The sequence below is a fragment of the Typopeltis vanoorti genome, chromosome 8 (genome assembly GCF_054136105.1).
Source record: "Typopeltis vanoorti isolate ZY-2024b chromosome 8, IOZ_Tvanoo_1.0, whole genome shotgun sequence".
Taxonomy (NCBI): domain Eukaryota; kingdom Metazoa; phylum Arthropoda; class Arachnida; order Uropygi; family Thelyphonidae; genus Typopeltis; species Typopeltis vanoorti.
Window position 1 is genome coordinate 144,668,803 of NC_143556.1, and position 19,657 is coordinate 144,688,459.

Genomic DNA, 19,657 nt, shown 5'->3' on the forward strand with positions numbered 1-19,657 from the left:
ACATGATCTAAATACTGTATGCCCTGTATTTTTTCAGCAAAAGACATCACAAAATTACTAAATAACTTGAATACTAAAAAGTCTTCTGGTTCTGATGGCATCTCTTGAATTGTTCTCAAATGTTGTACTCCAGTGTTAATGCTAGTCTTGTATTTTCCCTAGTCTATTATACATAACTGGTGCTTATCACAATGTGTGGAAGTAATCACATATCCAGCCTATTCCAAAAATGGAAATAGAAGTCTGCTATCAAACTACTGACCAATCATTATCACCTGTCCTCTCCAAAATAATGGAGAAAGTCATCAATAGCCAATCCCTCCACTACTTAGAAGCCCACCATTTAATCAACAACCACCACTAGTACAGATTCCACCATTCAAGATCCACAGCTGACCTTGCAGCTTACATCACCCACCACTGGACATATGCTATGGAAAGGTTCAGAGTAGCTTGTTCTGGCAACAAGGCCTGCTAAGTAATTTGCCATCCTTTGGCCTACCTACCACCATCTGTATTTGGGTTGCCAGCTTTGTGTCTGGTCATTCACTACATGTCATGGTGGATGGCTTCCTCTTTTTTGACCAATCAGAAACTTAAATTAAATAAAAAAAAGTGATATATATTTCATCACCAATGCAGGAGTACCTTATGCTTTGTCTTATTACCTACTCTCTTTCTCCTGTACATAAACAGATTACTTTCAGTCACCACTGATCCTGTTTCTATCTTTGCAGATGATATTGCTCTCCATTCATTCTGTTCATTTGACAAACCAAGTAGTGCTCATGCATCAAGACATCAAAGCATTCCCTGTGCCTTAAACACTGATCTACTTACTATCCTTCAATGGGGGTAAGTAAAATCTAGCACCTTCACTGTTACCAAAATACAGGTCTTCTCTTTCAAAAGAATCTCAGCTAACCTACCTTCACACTCAGTACCACAGAGATCACCAGGCATGACCAAATATCTCTGCTTGGACTTACACTTACCTGCATTCTCTCCTGGCATAAGCACATCACATTAATAGCTTCCTCAGCATTCAAAAAACTAGGCATCCTCTTTTGTTCGAGATGCTATTTTACACCTGAACTATCTCTTAACTTTATACAAATCCCAAATCCATCCATCCTTAGAATACTGCTGATATTTCTTGGGTAATGAATCTGAAACTTCTCTAAAAATTCTTGACACTGTCCACAGGAGAGCATTTTGGCTCGTAGACAATCCCTGTCTTACAGACTCACTTCAGTCTCTATCTTACAGATGCAGGTGTTTCGACACTGCCTATTGACCTTACCTGATCACCATCATTCTCCACTTTCTGTTGCACTTGTTAATACCAGAACAGCAGCTACCCAGCACCCCTTTAACATGCAGCTGCAAACACACCAAACCTGCTTCTCCTTTTCTTGTTTCATTCCATCTACATCTGTCTTCTGGAATGGATTTCCACAAGAAGTATTCCCAAACACCTATAACCTACAACTCTTCAAAAAAAAGAAAGAAAAAAAAAAGAAAGAAAGACCACTCTCTTTCATCAATAATATTTTGCTTGCAACTAGAACCAATTTTCTCGGTTAACACTCACATCTAATTGATTTGCCATAAGCTCATCCAGTCTATAACCTCTTCAGTCTCCAAAAAGCTTCATATTCTTTTTCATTCCAAATAGTACTTCTCTCCTGCTCAGCTCCTGACATGTTACAAAGCTCAAATGTACCTGACCATAGAATTCTGTTCTCACATTTGAGATGTTACACCTAAGGCCTCCCTCAAAATGCTTAATTGTATTCAGAAGCAAGCAGTTTGCTTAATTCATGATTCCTCCCTCTCCTTCCAGTCACTTTTCCTAGATACTCTATTGTTGCATTATGTCTTTTCTATAGGTATTTCCATTGGATTTCTCCACTGAACTGGCCACTACTGACTTCCTCTACTTTCTTCTAATCAACTGCTGGTCAACATCCATTTGCAGTTTCAGATCCAAACTTAACAAAATGAACTTCTCAACCTCCTTCATTCTCTACACATCTGTTGTTTTGAACAGTTTTCCCCATACTGGTTTTCCCAATGATTATAACACTCAGGTCTTCTAGAAACACATTTACAAATTCCTTTTGTTTTTCTGACTAGCCACACATGGACTGCCATATCATATAGGTTTAAGGACTTCTCAGTTGTGGGACTAATATAAAGAAAAAAAATTAAATAAAAAAATGATATCGGAAACAATAGCCATAAAATGTGAAGAACGCTCAATGAATGTCCACCGACTCTACATAATCTCTGAGAGCTGGAAGCTCCATAACATAAAAATTAGGTCACGACACAAGCACACCAAAGACAGAAACACCTAGCCAACATGACATAGCCTCCACTTCCCCCACGAGTTCCAAAGACGACACATTGTCGAAATGGCTCACACCCCGTAACTCCCACCTCTGACTTTTCCCCATCAATCCCTCCTCTTCCCCTAAAAATAATTTCTATCTTCAGCTCTTTCTCTCAACCCCCTTCCCCCCCAAATGCTCTGTACTCACCATTAATAATAATGATTTTATACATATAAAAAAAAACTGGGTTTTTTTCCAAATAATTCCCCCCACATTACTTTCTCCCACTTTCCCCAAACCCTCTTCCTTTAACAGCAGATGAATGTCTATCGCCAGGATAAGGAGACAGAAAACAACATCTAAAAAGGTATGTCTGACTTTTCCTCCTATATTATTCTTCACATATTATAAGTTTTATAACACTTCAGTAATGCCCTAAGATTCGAGTAAAGAGCCAATTATATTATAAAAAAAGGGGCACTCCTAAACAAAAGTAGGCGATATTAGCCATTAAAATAATAAAGAAATGAAATATTTCATCACCCAATAAGCAGGATGTAGTACTGTCTTGAAAAATTTCAGGGAAAGGTGCTATCTGATATTACCTGGAGGTAGAAGGATTTTTCATTCCATAAAATAGGCAATCTGGCTAGAAGAATATACAGCCATAATATGCTGGCCTCATAGCCTTAGTTGCTTTTAGCTAGAGTTCAAGCAATGAAATCTAATCCATGTTTTGTTCTCTAAAGATAATTCATAAATTCTCTAGAGTAGAATTTATGGATTATCTAAATCTAATGGATTATCTAATGTACTCTGGATTTATGGATTATCTAATGTACTCTGGATTTATGGATTATCTAATGTACTCTGGGTTTATTGCATTTAGTAAGTGAGATTTGTATTATTATTCTTTTAAGAATTAAAACTCTAACGAACAGAGTTTATATCATCTCAGCGACATGGAGATGAGAAACAAAGAACCTTGTTACTTCCCCCATACTCTTTCTTTTAATGGACATGGGTGCAAGGTGCTCACTAGGATTTTGCAAACACTATTCAAGATGCCAATGAGTAGGGCTTCAAAGGTGCAATCACTGCAGTGTTACAGACAAAATTTCTTATTCTCTGAAGTCATAGCATAAAAGTAGTTTTCACACCACTACCCAAAATCTCAAGATTCTTACCTCTCAAATCTTCTCACTCTTACCTCAAGTTGCTAGGTATCTGCAATCAAATGCAGGGTTCACTGTTTGTGCAGCATTTGTTTTGTTTGTCAAACAGGGCATTTCTGAGAATTCCACATCAGAATATTTTAAAGATGTTGAAAATAAAAGAAAACATGGATCTGGTTTAGCTTCTCACAGTACTAGTGAAGGCCATCTTTGTATGTACTTTGGTAAGAAAGAGAAATGCCATGTATTGAACATAACTGTTTTGTCAGATAATTTCAAAGGCTTCCAAAATGCCAAGCACTTCCACTCTGTGAAGTAAGAAGCAAAGCATGATCCTGCACCAAGCTTGTTCTTCATTCATTGAAACTCTCACATTTACAAACCTTGGCTATGATATGCATCATATTGTAGTATGCAGTAGTACCAGCTAATGCACCTGCTTTCCCACATTCATTTTAATTTTCATCTGTTGTATTATTATTTTATTGTTAACTAATATATTATGCATGTCTAGTTACTTATTCTTACAAGCATACGAGTACTCCTGACAAAGTGCAACTTGTTGTCACACAGCACTAGTCAAGCTATCATATGTTTTAATGTGGTTCCTCATTATGTGGTTGTTATACTAGAATTTTAAAGAAAAATTGCTTTACTTTTATTTTCTTTTTAATATTAAATCTCAATGCTATATCCTCATTGTCAAATTTATTTTATAGTTTTAATTCCACACATCAAAAAACTCACATCCATTCTTTCTGCACAGCCTACACAATGAATCATTTGCCATTTTAGCCCTTCTTAATTTATTTTTATCATATCAAGGTAATATGCTTAGGATATTTTCACTTTCTCTCTTCACTATTTTCCTTCTAATATCCTTCTTTTTTTACAATCAAAGTTAATTATCTGATTTTGTTATTTACTGACTTTCCTGATTTCTGTGCTTTTTTTTCTTATTTTGTACCTAATTTTCTTTTCATCCCTATGTTCATTCAAATACTGCTCATTTTTTGTAATTCCCACATTGTCTGTATAATAATCTACTTTAACTTTGGAATTTTGGAGGTTACTTCATTTTGAATGAATTTACTTCCAATGAATAATGGAGACTACAGATATGATAGTTCTGATAATAATTAATGAAATTAACAGTTAGCAATGATTTCAGCATATCAAGATCACACATATTAGAAATATGTGAGCAAAGCTAATGTAAGGTGGTATGTGATCACTTGCAAAGAATGGGAGAGGAAACTTTAGGAAGACCAAGATCCAAGTGAAGTGATGCAGTCTAGAATGCATTTGAAGACTGAAATCTATAAGATCTTTTGATAGGAAGTTAGTAAGAACATAAACGGAATTATGTAGTATTATCACAACATCTACCCTAATGAATGTGCATCAAGAATTTGAAGAGCCGCTGTCGCTCATCCAGTTTCAATGATGCCCTTTGATTGGAAAGACCTGGGGGTCAAATCCCATATGAAGAACCTTTTATTAGGGCTTTTCAACTGAAGGTGTCAATCAGTCTCATACAGAAGTGCTGGAAACTGAGGTTTATCATCCTGTAAAACAGACAAGCTGGCCAGAAGAATATACAAAATTTACGGACATAATAAACTGGCTTCATAGTCTTAGTTTTCTCGGCTGTAAATCCAAAACAACCACTCAGGAATTTGACAATGATTAAAGTTTGTTTTCATATAGATCATATGTGTGTAATTGTGATAATAAATGCCATCACTCTACAAGAATGCTATGGCAAATGATGTGAAGTCAACAACCATTATATTACAGGTGGCATAGTCTTGAAATTGCTTTCCTTGAAAACTTTGTTTGCTTTTGCTTGGGTATAGATTTTAAAATTGGGGTGATGCACCATTTTACCACTTGAATATAGGAAACGTATGATTTCTGCATTGAATGTCAGTATCTTTGTGGATCTAGCTCCCACTGAGAAGGCCTCAATAAAAGTCGAAACATATTTGGGTAGTGACCCTTTCCATAATGCATAGTATATATCTTAAAAAGTGTGTTTTGTATTGTAGGATACCAAGACAGTTTATGTATGTGAAGTCAACAGATTTTTTTTTCAGAATTAAGATTGAGTTTAAAAGTAGAAATTCCTTAAGCAAGTTAATATTACTCTTACTCTTGAATAAGTTTAGAATATGTGTTCTGAACAGTCAGTCAAGCATCACTTTTGCTCTGTACTAAATTCAGTTTTTGTATAATGTATTACATTTTTGCAAATGCTCAATTTCTGCATTACTTTGAATAATTTTAATCATTGTAGGTTATTTGTGGGTCATAAGAATGGCATTAACCAGAGAAAGGCTGAAAAGCTGAAATGTATCTTAAATTACTTTCGACGAATAACTACAAAGGGTAATATTATATAGAATTATATAAAATTTGAATTCCTTAAAATTATTTTTCATATTTTACAGTTTAGTTTCATTAGTTACTTTTCCTTCTAGCATAAGAAGGTTATTTACTTGCTTAAAGTGTTTATTCAAATATTTCAACTACAGTTGTTGGCCAAATACTGTGTTTCTTGTATATATCTGCAACTAGATTTCGTGATATGATGATGTCAAATATGAACTGATGCTGTATAAAGGGTAAACCTTTCTTTTATAGTTACACAGTGATCAGCATTCATTGTAATTCATTATAGAGACAACTACCAAAATAATCACCCAATGTTTTGACCTTCATGTCAAGGTCATCACGTAGAATGTGCATATATGATACAGGTAACCCTTGTATAACGCAGTACTTATACAACACGGTTTCAATAAAAACACAGTCTACAAATTGTAGTAACCCTTTATCTTTTCATATATTTTTCACCCCATGATTTAAAAATCAAATTTTATCTTCATTAAATTTGTGTCTGCCCATATCGCACATGCAGTATGAGTAGCGAATTTATATTAGGGGAAATACACTTTAGCATGCATGTACATCAATCGTTTACCGTATAAAGTGTTTATTGTTAAAAAATTGTCTTCGTTTTCTGCCAGGAAAGCGTATTAAAAATCATAAGTGTGTTGATCTCAAGCTGAGCACTTTATTTTCTAGTCAGTTACGTACAGCACCAGCCCGAGCAAATTTTTGAGTGGGGGGCAAGATTTTTTTTTCTGCCCTTCGGTCAAAATTGTATATGTATATATAAAAATTATATATATATATATAGTGAATAAATAAATAAAATATTTTTGTGTTTATTATATAATGAGTACATAATTTTAACACAATTTATAAATAATACATAAATCACATTAAATACAATATGACAAAACAAATATGAAAAAATCTAAATTAAGAATTAACAATTTTAATTAATTTAAAAAAAGAAACCTTTCTAGCCTTAATTTCGGCAAAAGACTTTACTACTACTTCTAGATCTAATGGCTATGTCACTTTCAATAGATAAAGTGGCTAAGCCATCTAATCTCTCTCTCGGGACATTGTAGATGTCAAATAATTTTTAATAAGTCTTAATTTAGAAAAACTGCACTCTGCACTTGCAACTGTAGTTGAGAGTGTTAAAAGAATTCGTAGTGATGTGTACACATTAGGAAAAAGACATGCAATTATTTGCACAATTATAATTTAATACTTCTTTGGGAGAATAATTATTTGATATCCTCTGAGACAATATTTTTAATTCATTAATAAATCTATTGCTGAATTATCTTTTTGATCACCATCAGACAGAACAATTTCTGAGTCGAAACAAGCTTTTTTTAATGTATCATTATCAAATTTTAAGTTACCAATATTAAAGAGAAACCGAAAAATTGATTCATATTTATTTAGCTGTTCAAATCTCTCAGTAATTATGTTATTGCTGAATCAAGAATTACATTTAAAAAATTAATTTGAAAATATCGCTCAAAATTGGTAATTGATTCGTCAGGACATACATAATCAAATTGAGTTTTTACATGTCGAGTTCATGTGCTGTCATTAGTTGGGAAATCAGCATTTAACCCAATATTTAAAGCAATGTTATGGGCTTGGTGCTAACTTTCAAAAAATTATTTTCGCTTCTGTATGACGTCAAGAATTTTTTTGTGACATCTAATGATTTCTAGGCTTCCATAATATTGCAAGAGATATTTTGCAGTTGTTTGCTAGATGCATGGACTTCACTTAGAATGTCATACCAAACAAATGTGCCAAATATAAACTTGAAATAATTCATTTTTTTTTTTTTTTTTTGCTAACGAACTAGCTTCCAATTTTGTTTTAATGCCTTGTTGCCCAATAAAGCTGTCATCTTCTGTGATGAAAATTAAAGCTTCATGTATTTCTTTTACTTGATTTCGTATTGCTTTTACAGCTTCAACATGACTTTCCCATCTTGTTGTGCATAAAGGTTTTAAAGTAAAATTTTGGATGTGGTTTAGAAGAACTTCCCATTGATGACTCGATGAAGAAAAGAAATTATAGATTGACTGAATAATGTCAAAAAATAAAACCGTGTCTACATTGCAGCTTGCTGCATCACTCAATACCAAGTTCAAGGAATGCGTACAACACGGAGCAAAAAATGCTCTAGGATTTTTGTTCCTTAAAAGTGCTTGTACCCCTGCATTCTTCCCCTTCATATATGATCCGTTGTCATATCCCTAACCCCAGATATTTTGAATATTTAAGTTTTTTTCTTCTAATAATTTTAAAATTACTTCAGCCATACCACTTCCTGTTATATTATTAAATTTAATAAAATCTAGAAATCTTTCCTCAATTTGTATAATATCTTGGGTTTCTTAATTTTTTTTCTTTTATAGAAACATATCTTATGATTATGGACATTTGTTACTGCCATGAAATATCAGTGGTGCAATCAACAATTATTGAAAAATACTTAGCATTCATTATTTTAGATACATTTTTTTTTTAATTTCATTACTCAATATATTAATGATTTCATTTTGTATACATTTCCCTGAATAATGAACGTAAATTTCATTGTTTTTTATGCTTTCTACATGTTTTTGTAATACGCTGTCAAATTCAGTGAATAATTCAGTCAGTTTAAAAAATTTTTCCATTATTATTTGTATATAGTGTCTCTGAACGCTATGTTTTCCTTTTACAAGAAATTTAATAACCGATATTATGCGTTTTAAGACATGCATCCAGTGTTCTTGTTCTTTTTTTGTGTAATTTTAGCTAATGTTGATCAATTGTAGTTTCATTTTTTTGAACGCTTTTCCAAATCAATCCATTTTTCAAAATTATTAAAATGTTCTTAAGATTTTTCGTGGTACTGAAGAACTTGGAACATGTGTTTCCAATTGTTATTTCCTTCCGAAATTAAGTTCATAGTTCGAATATTAGAAAATAATTTGCAGCAGAAACAAAATACTACATTTTTTGAACTTGAGTAAATTAACCAAGATCTTTTAATGGTTTCTCCGTTATTCAAAATCCTATTATAATGCAATACTTGGAAACTTCTGTTATGTTCATCATGTGGAAAAAAAAGTCTCTTGATTTTTTTCCACGCGATGAATTTGGACTTTGGACCTCGTTTTACTAATATATCAATTATTGAATTGGACAAGTTTGGCCATAAAGCTGGATCATCAAAAAGCTCATAATTTAGTGTTGAGGTATTTGAAGTCGAAGCTATCGGATGTTTCTCAAGAGCCTGATTATCATATAAACACAAATTCGAATTTTCAGACTCATTGTCAGTGGGTCTGCTTTTTGAAAAAAGCAGCATCAGAATGAAAACCAGTCAGAAAGATGAATCAGATAGGAGTTAAATGGATGAATAGCTCTATTATGCAAGAATTGCAGGGAAAGAAAAAAGTTATGGAAGAATATAATGAAAAAGGTAATCAAGCAATTCATGAGCAGTACAAGACACAGGAAAGAAGATCAACTTGTATGGAAAAGAAGGCCAAAACTCATTATTAGAGAAAGTTAGCTGATGAGGCCAAAAGAAATCATGAAGGGTTATTCGTTATATTGCAAGTAAAATGACAAAGGCCTATGGAAGGATGACTTTAAAAAAAGTGCTGATGGATTGGAGGTAACAGAAACAAACCAAATAGTTGAATTACTGGGTGTGCATTTTTCACGGGTATACCAATACCATCTAGGTGGTGATGTTACAATGCTAGCTTTGACATTGACTGATGGGAGAATAGAGGTTGAAGAAATGGGGGTGTTTAAAATATTACAGAACCTCAATACGAACATAGACATGGAATTAGATGGCATATTGGCCCATGTATTATGAGAATGTGCAAGGGAATTATCAGCTTCTCTGACCAAACTGTTTAAGTCCACTGGTAAGAAGGTACCAATGCAGTGGAAAGAGGACAAAATAGTCCCACTGCATAAAGAAGGCTCCAAGACAGAAATAGCAAATTATAAACCAATCAGCATCTCAGGAGTGGTGGTTAAGGTACTGGAGAAATTTGTGAAAGACAGAATTCAGGACTGGGTGGATTGGAATATGATACTCTATAAGGGACAACATGGTTTTGTGAAAGGTAGGTCTTGGCTTAGTAATTTGCTTACTTTTTATAATAAATAGATGGTGGAGTTGGATAAGGGAAATGGCTACTCAGTGATGTTGCTAGACTTTACAAAGGCATTTGACAATATTCCACAAAGAAATCTATTGCATAAATTGGAGCAAATGGGGATGTATATAAATCTGGTGATTTGGATTTAGATGGTTGCTAATTGACAGATATCCAAGTTTTTTATGCAGGAGTTGAGTCCAGGAGAAGACAAGTGACAGTGGTGTACCACACTTGGTTCTCTGTTGTTTAATTTTTATAGCAATGATAAGGAAATATTCATTTGTTTGCTGAATATAGAATTGACACTGAAGACTTCAGTACATGGCAGGAAGGGATCACCCATGGAAATTGTGTAAGAGTGTGGTTTGCAAAGGTATTAGGACTAGATTATTTGCTTGGAGGGTGGTAAATCGGTGGAATAGGCTGCCAGAGGTGGTTGTGAATGCTTCATCAGTGAATACTTTTAAGGAGTGATATAATAGGTATTGTGTGAATAGAATAATGGATATTCTGCAACGAATCGTCTGACTCCATGGAGATACTTGTATAATAATAATCGAGGAAAAGAAAAAGGCTCTATAGCTAATCCTAAACATGAAGATAATCTTATCGAATGGCAAGTGGATTGCAGGCAATATATAGAAGAGTGATGCTGACAGCAATCAAAATAGGAAATTGGATAATGAGACTTATTAATACCCATGGTCCAACAGAAAGTTCTACTAATGAAGAAGGGGGGGGGGGTTGAGTTATTAGAGAAGGCATCTGACATAAAGGAAAAGTTAATTGTCATTTGAAATCTAAAGATCAGAGTAGAAATGAATATAAGTCTGTTTGGAAAATTTGGAGAAAAGTGCAAAACAAATATACTGCTGGATTTCTCTTCAGGACATGAACAAGTTATTACTAATCCCATATTCCAATGTAAAGATTCCAACTGCAGAGGATACACGAGAAATATGAAAAGCCTCATTGACTGTATTGTTATGGTAATAATATATTTACAGTGGTTGAGGACACAAGTGTATATGAAAGAATTAAAATAGGAACTGATTGCCATTCGAGGAAATATTGGGGGATAAAAATGAATTCCACAGCGAAAAGAAAAATACGTATAGCTGAGCCTGTTAAATCAATGTTGATTGAAGCTTTCAGAAGTTAACTTTAGACACAGATCTACAGGAAATATTATTTAGAAAAAATGACTGTAAAAGCTTAACAATTGTTTGAAAACAGTAATTAAACCTTGGGCAGGCAATGGCAGACTGAAGAAAATATTCATTAATTCACACAGAGAGGCATGTGATAAAATTATATGAAAGAATGTTAAAATCAGATTCCATGCTAGACACAGGAGTTATAATTCAAATTAGAATTGTGAAAGAAGTGCAGGAAGATTATTTGATTTGATGTAATATGAAGTGTGACATAAAGATTGGCATTATCTCCACTATCTATATCTACGAGGGTGGTCTGAAAAGTTCTCGGCCTCGGCCATAGATGGCAACACTATTGACAAGATTTTTTTTTTTTTTCTAAGTTGGTACATCTGTCATAAGCATCCATGTGCATTTTAAGCATTTTAACAAGAATAAAACTGATTTTGTGGGTCGATTTATTACTATGGATGAGACTCGAATTCACCATTACGCACCAGAATCCAAACAGCAGTCAAAACAGTGGACAGAAGCCAGTTGTTCGGTGCCAAAAAGAAGAAAAAGTCGATTCCATCAGCAGGAAAGGTAAAGGCATTTTGTTTATTAATTATCTTGAAAAGGGTAAAACAATAACCGGGGAATATTATTCCAATCTTTTAACCAGACTAGACAAAAAAATTCATAAGAAAAGACCTTGTTTGCAGAAGAAAAAAATCATCTTTCATCAGGACAATGCACCTGCCCACAAAGGTGTTTTGGCAATGGTAAAATTAAGGGATCTGCACTATGAATTAGTGAAACATCCACCCTATTCCACAGATTTGGCTCCCTCTGATTTCTATCTCTTCCCAAAACTAAAACTCTTCCTCGTGTTAGCATTTTTCTTCGAATCAAAAGGTGATTGCAGCTGCAGAGGGGTATTTTGCAGATCTTACTGAGAACCACTACAAGGGATGGGATAATGGTGCTGTAGCATCACTGGAATAAATGTATTAGTCTTAAGGGAGATTATGTTGAAAAATAAAAATAATTTTGAAATTATAATTTGTTTTTTCATTGTTAGGCTGAGAACTTTTCAGACCACCCTCGTAAGTCTGGATGTATAGGTCAGTATAGGAAGGGAAATCTGATCATGTTTAGATATCTGGATATTATTGAAAGTAAGGGGGGAGAGATGCAAGCTCTTTCTTGGTAGAGATCAGACAGGACTCAATTTTGGTGGTATTGAAGGTATCAAGGTTGTCCTTGCCCCATTAAGATATAGCTAGGAGGTCGGAGTTTAGGACATTGGTCATGGTGGATCTTGAGGATTCCCATGTTTAACACTACAAGGTTTGTTAAATGAAAACGAGGAATGGAGTTTAGTGTTATTGCCAAAGTGCAGCTCATTTATATTTTATAACAAGAGGGTGAGAGTGGGTGAAAGAACGGAACTTTGATGTACTTCTGCATTTGTGGGGAAATCTGTAGAGAGAGAGAAAATCATTTACCATGACATGTAATAAGCAACCAGTGAGAAACTTGACAGTACAGATGCAGAATGTGGAAAGCAACCATAGGATGGCATTTTGCTAAGTAATCCCTGTGCCAAATCCAGTCAAATTCTTTTGAAATGTCGAGATCAACTACATTAGGTTCTCTGAATTTTTTCATGCCTTGTCAGTGGTGACAGCTAGAAGATCAGCTGTAGGTTGTGAGTGGTGAATCCATATTGCTGGTCATTGATTAGTTGGTAGGTCTCTAGGTGGATCAGGAGTTGGTTGTTGATGACCTCCAGAATTTTAAAGAGAACAAAAGTGAGAACAATTAGACAGTAGTTGGTTGATTGACTTTCATCATATTTCTTTGGGATGGGCTAGATGTGGGCCTGTTTTCATAGTGTATGGTAGATGCCAATTGAATAGGATAGATTGAACAAGTGATATAGAATAGTTGTTAGTTATGGAGTTCAAGATTTTAGCACAATAGGTGGAATGCCATCAGCACCAGATGCCTTACTTCGTTCAGGTTATTAAGGATTCTTCGGATTTCTTAATGGTGGAAGACTATGGGTGACATGGAAAGAGCAGTTCTTGTTGGAGTGGAGTGAACTTTGCCCATGTTATCAATGCAATTGGAAGAGAAGAGTGATATTTAGAGGTACCCATGGCATAATTAAAATTAATAACGTAATGCGTATAAAACCAACAGTAATAAACTTTAATGAATTAAAGGTACAAATATTTCATACTGTAACAGTACATCATCAGTGTAGAACAAACAGTTAAAGAAATGGAATACAAAGTACAGAACAGTCGGTGGATTACCAATTAAAATTATTGCCGCATGCCAGAAAATTATTATTAATAAAATATTATTAAATAATTCTTAAAAACTATTTCATTGATGGTTGCATAAGGATGATAAAGATGATTGTCTCTCTCTCCCCCAAAAGTTTGGGAGATTCTTATCTTATGCAACCATCAAAGAAATAGTTTTTAAGAATTATTAATAGTAATTTTCTGGCATTTTCAGCACACGTGCCAATAATTTTTATTGGTAATCCACTGACTGTTCTGTACTTTGTATTCCATTCCTTTAACTGTTTGTTCTACACTGATGATGATGTACTGTTACTTTCAGTATGAAATATTTGTGCCTTTAATTCATTAAAGTTTATTACTGTTGGTTTTATACGTGTTAAATTATTAATTTTAAGAGAAGAGTGATGCCAGTAAAGTCAACCTCGTCTTTAGATGAGGTGACTACAGTACCACCTGGATGTGAGTAGTGGACACTTTGGTGGGCAAAAGTTGCACCTAATGGTGGCCTTAGCAAGGAATCAAAAGGATCATCTGCCATTTGGACAGGAGCCAAGTTTGCAGCATTTGGCCCAGCATTTCGAAGTCTGATTTGGATTTAGTGACGATTCTTTTACAGCTGTTGTGAGCTGCAGTATAGAGGCATAGTGAGCAACTGGAGTTTTGTTCTTGAGCCATTCGTGATATGCAGGAATTTTTATTTTACTGCATTGGCACATCTTTTTTTTTGAGAATGAAGGCTTGGATGTTGGCTGTGAATTTGAGATGGAATAAGGGATGAATGCTCTCATTCCTCTAATGAGGATGATTTCTGTTATTCATTCTGAGCAGGTATTTAGATCAGGATAAATGAAGCAGTATTTGGACCATGGGAAGGAGGAATAGAAGTCACAGAGGTCATCCCATTTGGCATCCTTGTAGTGTCAAAGGACACAACACTGGGAATTGGCAGATAAAGGTTGTTCTGTGGCAAAAGAGACTTGTATGACATTGTGATTTAAATTACCAAGAGAATTGACCTCCACTAAACTTGGGAGGGGGAGGTTGCTAGGAAAAGTTCAAGCATGTTGGCAAATTGGAAGGGTTATGAGATATTCTGATAGGGAGATTGACAATCTGTGCTACATTGTTGCTAATGACGAACACCTCAGCATCCCTGCCTTCTTGATCAGTGAAAGTGGAGAATGGAAGCCAATTTGAGGTGTGGACATTGAAATCTCTGATAAGGATGACCTCACTAATAGGATATTTTGACTTTAGAAAGTTGAACTTTAGAGAGAGAGAGAGAGAGAGATAGGATGAGGTCAGAGTGGTTAATGGAGTTTGGAGAGCAGTAGAGACAGCATATGAAAAGGGCAGGTTGGTTTTATTTGGTAGAGAAATTTTGAGCAAAGTAGATCAAATGGGTGGTTCAAGGTTTTGCAATCTGACGTGTTATGTCAGTTCTAAGGAATGCACAAGTGCTGCCATTTTGGCAGGCAGAACTGTATAATGTGCAGTTTGGGCAGTTGACGTGGACAGTAGTTGTTGAGGTTCTAATAAGAATAGTAATTCTGATTTAGATTATTGAGTGAAAGAACGGAACCCTGAAGTACTTCTGGTGGAGAAATCTGTGGAGAGGAAACCATCCACCATGGCATGTAATGAGTGACCAGTGAAAAAGCTGGCAATATAGGTGTTAGTGAAGTGAATGCAGAAACTTTTTTTTTGTAAGAATTATTGTTGGTGTTTTTTTTTTTTTTCATTTTTGTTGTTTTTAATGTTTTGAATTTTTTTTTTTTCTTATCTACCATGATGATAAAATTTTCTTCAACTAGGGAAGGTATGCATTGCAGACAGGGTTGCCCCGTGCAGTAGCATATTTTGCTGCATCCTTTTTTTTCGTATAGTTTATGCCAACTTTGTCACCCTGTGCAAATGCACATCTTGCACTGTCAGTAGAGCTGGCCCTGATTGGGGATTGCAATGCTTGGCAGGTTTGCCAGAGGTCCATTTGTGGAAACAGGCTATACTTTGGTGGGTGATGATTTGACTGCAAGAGGCTACATATTGTGCATTGACAGCCCTTTAATAGCCCAGATGAGGTTGTATCAAGGTCTTGTAAAAAGGAAAAATGATTTCCTTATATCCTTTCATGTCAGAGCTCATTTCAGCATTGCAGTTATCCTCTGAGTTGTATTCTCGGTATTTGCTATATTGCCCTGAACTTGAACTTTCTACCTGCTAACACTCCATGATTGCTAGCCTGGTCAGTTTATAATCCTACCAATATAATACACTATTGGATATCTCGTTACACCAAAGTTGCATAAGTTTGCATTTACCAACATTGAACTAACAGCTATTTTCATATGTTCACAATTCCAGCTTATTCAAATTATTCTCTGAGCACTGCATGTCACCAGCATTCTTATCCTGGTTACCTTTTTTATCATCATTAACAAACGTGTTTGTCTCCTGTCGTATCCTTTCCAGTGTCATTAATGTAAAGATTGAGTAATAATTGATCTAGGGCAGATTTCGTGATACACCAGGGCTCACCTTACATCTTGCAGAACCAATCCTCTGTACACTACCTTTTGATATCTGTCAGTAAGCCATCCTTCTTTTGCAAACTAATAGTTTATAATCCTGTACTGTATCTTCCAACTAATTCAACAACCTTTTGTGCTCAATCCTGTCAAAAGGTTTATTAGAGTCCAAAAGTATGATGGTGTATCCATTCACTTTGTCAAACTGAATCATAACATTATAAAATGTGAATAAGTTACTCAAACATGACCTTCCCTTAATAAACTCATGTTGTTCATTGCAGAATACAGATTCTCTGTTAACGCATTTCTGTATATATCTCTAACCAACTTTTCCAAAATATTCATCACTACTTTGTAGATGTCATAGGTTGATATTTTGACGATAGTCTCTTTGCACCACTCTTGTGCAATGGGATTATCATGCACTTTCCACTACTATTCAGTCTTTCCTGTGTACATCATATAAACAGCCAGTTCAAAGGTGCATCGATTTCATTTGGACACTCTTTTAGCATCTAAGCTGATATCCCATCAGTCCTGATTGCCAAATTCTTATTAATTTTATTCAACAGCTGCAGTACCTCCTCTTCATACACCTGAGTTTCTTCATCAGCCTAGAGGCATCATTGAGCCCACCGTTGCATATACCGGGTTGACAACTTTTAGCAAAATTTTACTCATTTGTTGAAGAATCGCTTCTGCATTTGCATTGAGGAGAGTTATTTTTCACATTCATTCTTTCTTTTACTTGCAACATAATATAACAGTAGAATCTTTAGCCCTGTCTTTAGCTTTTCATAGCTAGCTGTTTTCATACCCACATTTTGCTTTCTGACAGAGAATCTGTATTCTGCAATGAACAACATGAGTTTATTAAGGGAAGGTCATGTTTGAGTAACTTATTCACATTTTATAATAATGTTATGATTCAAGTCTTCTGAACTATGCCTTATAATATTCATGACACATCCTTATAGACATGCTATTTCTTCCACATTGTTTTTTCTTAATCTCTTGCACAATAAGACTGCATATTCATTTCTCTCCTACCCTGTTTATTTTTTAAACTCTAGGGACACATTCTGATATTCCATCATTTAAGTATTTTTTAAATAAATTCCAATCATTGCCATCTTGTTACATCTATCTCCTCGCATCCATCTTAACGTATAGATCACAATAATGTTATTACTATTCCTTATATCCAGGGAACATCAGAAAAATTACCAAAACTTTAAAGAAATATACTCTCTAGACCAGGGTTTCCCAAATTGTGTTCTGTGGAAAGTGAATAAGTGTTCCATGATGTCAGTGACCAATTCTTGTATTTTTAAACATGAAAGTAATTCGGGAAAGGGAATACCGCTGTTTATGACCGGTCATAAAAATTGTCTGCAAGCTGATTACAATAATGGGTGGCATATCCTCTATTCTCAAAACTGACTATTGCAAATGTTAGTGACCAATCAGCAAGGAAGTATAAAGAAAACTTTTCCACTGAAATTGAAGATCAAGGTCTGTATCTGTATCTGGTTCCCAAATCTAGTAATACTGAATTCTTTCTTTGCAAGTTCATATTGTAGGGTTATGCCATAATTAATTATGGCATAATCATAAATAAACTGAATAATAAAATTTCCACAATACAAAATAACCAAGGTGTTCCGTCGTAGGAAAAATCTGGGAAACACTGATCTAGACTTTGAAGCTGGATGACCTTATCCTTTTCCCTAAGGATTTACCCTCATTCTCTCTTTTCTTAATGTTTAAAAGATTCTGTGTTAATTTGCAATATATCATGTTCTCAAACTGTGAGATCTTCTTTGATGAAACATGAATACATCTGCAAGCACAACTATGGCTATAAATTAAACATGCCAAGAAATTATATTCTCAATTTCATCCTTTATCCAAATGTAAGCAAACAAAGTTTGAATGTGAAGTCACTTCACGACTGAGCTACTTGTATATTGAGGCTAATGACTTCACATCAATTGCTTTAGCATCCAATAATGCTTTACAAATTATGGACATGTATAATGCTATGCATTATGGTGAGGGCTACTACACAGACCACTTTCAACCTTATTCACGTGAAAAAGTAATGAGGTGCTCATCATAGGCCTAGAGTAGTTACTATAGGGGTTCAAGAGAGCCTATATCAGTACCCTAACTGTGTAAGTTTGTGGCAAAAGAGATTAAAGATTTCTTTACACCAACCTTATTCACGTGAAAAAGTAATGAGGTGCTCATCATAGGCCTAGAGTAGTTACTATAGGGGTTCAAGAGAGCCTGATAGTATTAGGAGAAAGAAAAGATAGTATGAGAGATAGAGAAAAGGCCTCAGCTCTTTTATATCATCATATAGCCAAAGGCTATCAGTTTTCCTTTTTCACCAATCTCATATAGATGAATGACCAAAAGACCAAGTGAAACTAAAGCGCAAAGATGACTGATACCCAGGTTGTTTAACTGCCTTGAGTTGGCCTGCTCTGCCTGGGATTGCTCTCCATTCATCCCTGCAATTGACTATAAGACCACATTGAATTAAGAGGATGGAGCTATTTAAAAAACATCTCATATCAAAAACAGACAGAATTTTATCTCCGTCTGGTGAATATTGCATAATGTGGGTGGCTATACCATCTAGTCAAAAATTTGATATTGCCTAGAATGCATCTCTCTAAATACAAAAATCATCTGACTGAATAATAAAATTTCCACAATACAATGTCATATTGCTGGTTTTCAAATCCATGTTTCTTTCTAACCTTCCATAAATGGTATTTTAATTCATTAATTATAAAAATCAAAATTCTCTTCCCATTGCTGACAGGTGGCAGGGGGGGGGGGGGAAATCTGTTCTGTCGTAAGTAAACAATGCTTAACACATTACATAATCTTCCAAATATGCAGGACAAGAAGGCAGCTGTAGAAGCATGTTCTACTGTTTCCAATCAGTAATAGATGTCACAGATTGGATCTCTGATGTTCAAGTACTTCCATTATTGACTGGAAGGTGGCCATTTGCAATTCTCCAAATAAGATCTCTCCTGTTAGGGTATCCTCGGAACTTCAATAAATTATGAAACATAGCGTTGTCAGTACCCTAACTGTGTAAGTTTGTGGCAAAAGAGATTAAAGATTTCTTTATACCAAATTTTACAGTTTTTAATAGAAAGAATGTCAATGCTAGAGTGTTGTAGCAGTCTTAGTCAAGCAGAGTTATGTAGTATTCAGGAACAATCTCAGCTTTTGGACCTTTATAATCATTTAATCCCAACAGGGGAAGATGAAAACTGAGATAGTACAGAGGGAGGTCTGCACATGTGTGATTTGACTGCAATATTTTGTGGATTTTTGAAGGATTTTGCTTAAATGGCAAAATTTGAAGACTGGAAGCCCAAATCCTCCATGCTTCGTTGATAGTTGAAGGAATTGCTTTTTAACTTCTTTGTATCAGCTGGACCAAAAATAATTGCACAGGCTTACTACATAAAGCTTTTCTTCGGCTTCTGTGATATCTATAATATTTATTATGTACAACTGATCAGGGAAGATTATGGTTTTGAGTATTATGGATTTAGAA

At 34.8% G+C, this 19,657-nt stretch overlaps 1 protein-coding gene across 2 annotated transcripts in view; it reads left to right on the plus strand.

Annotated features, from left to right (window-relative positions):
- Positions 1-19,657, plus strand: part of LOC150104404 (poly(ADP-ribose) glycohydrolase-like) — a 351,154-nt gene that overhangs the window by 246,389 nt on the left and 85,108 nt on the right. For both annotated transcript variants that reach the window (XM_090396352.1, XM_090396353.1), the window contains one exon: positions 5,814-5,905. In XM_090396352.1, the coding sequence (XP_090252478.1) occupies positions 5,814-5,905 (92 nt within the window). The remainder of the gene's footprint in view (positions 1-5,813; positions 5,906-19,657) is intronic.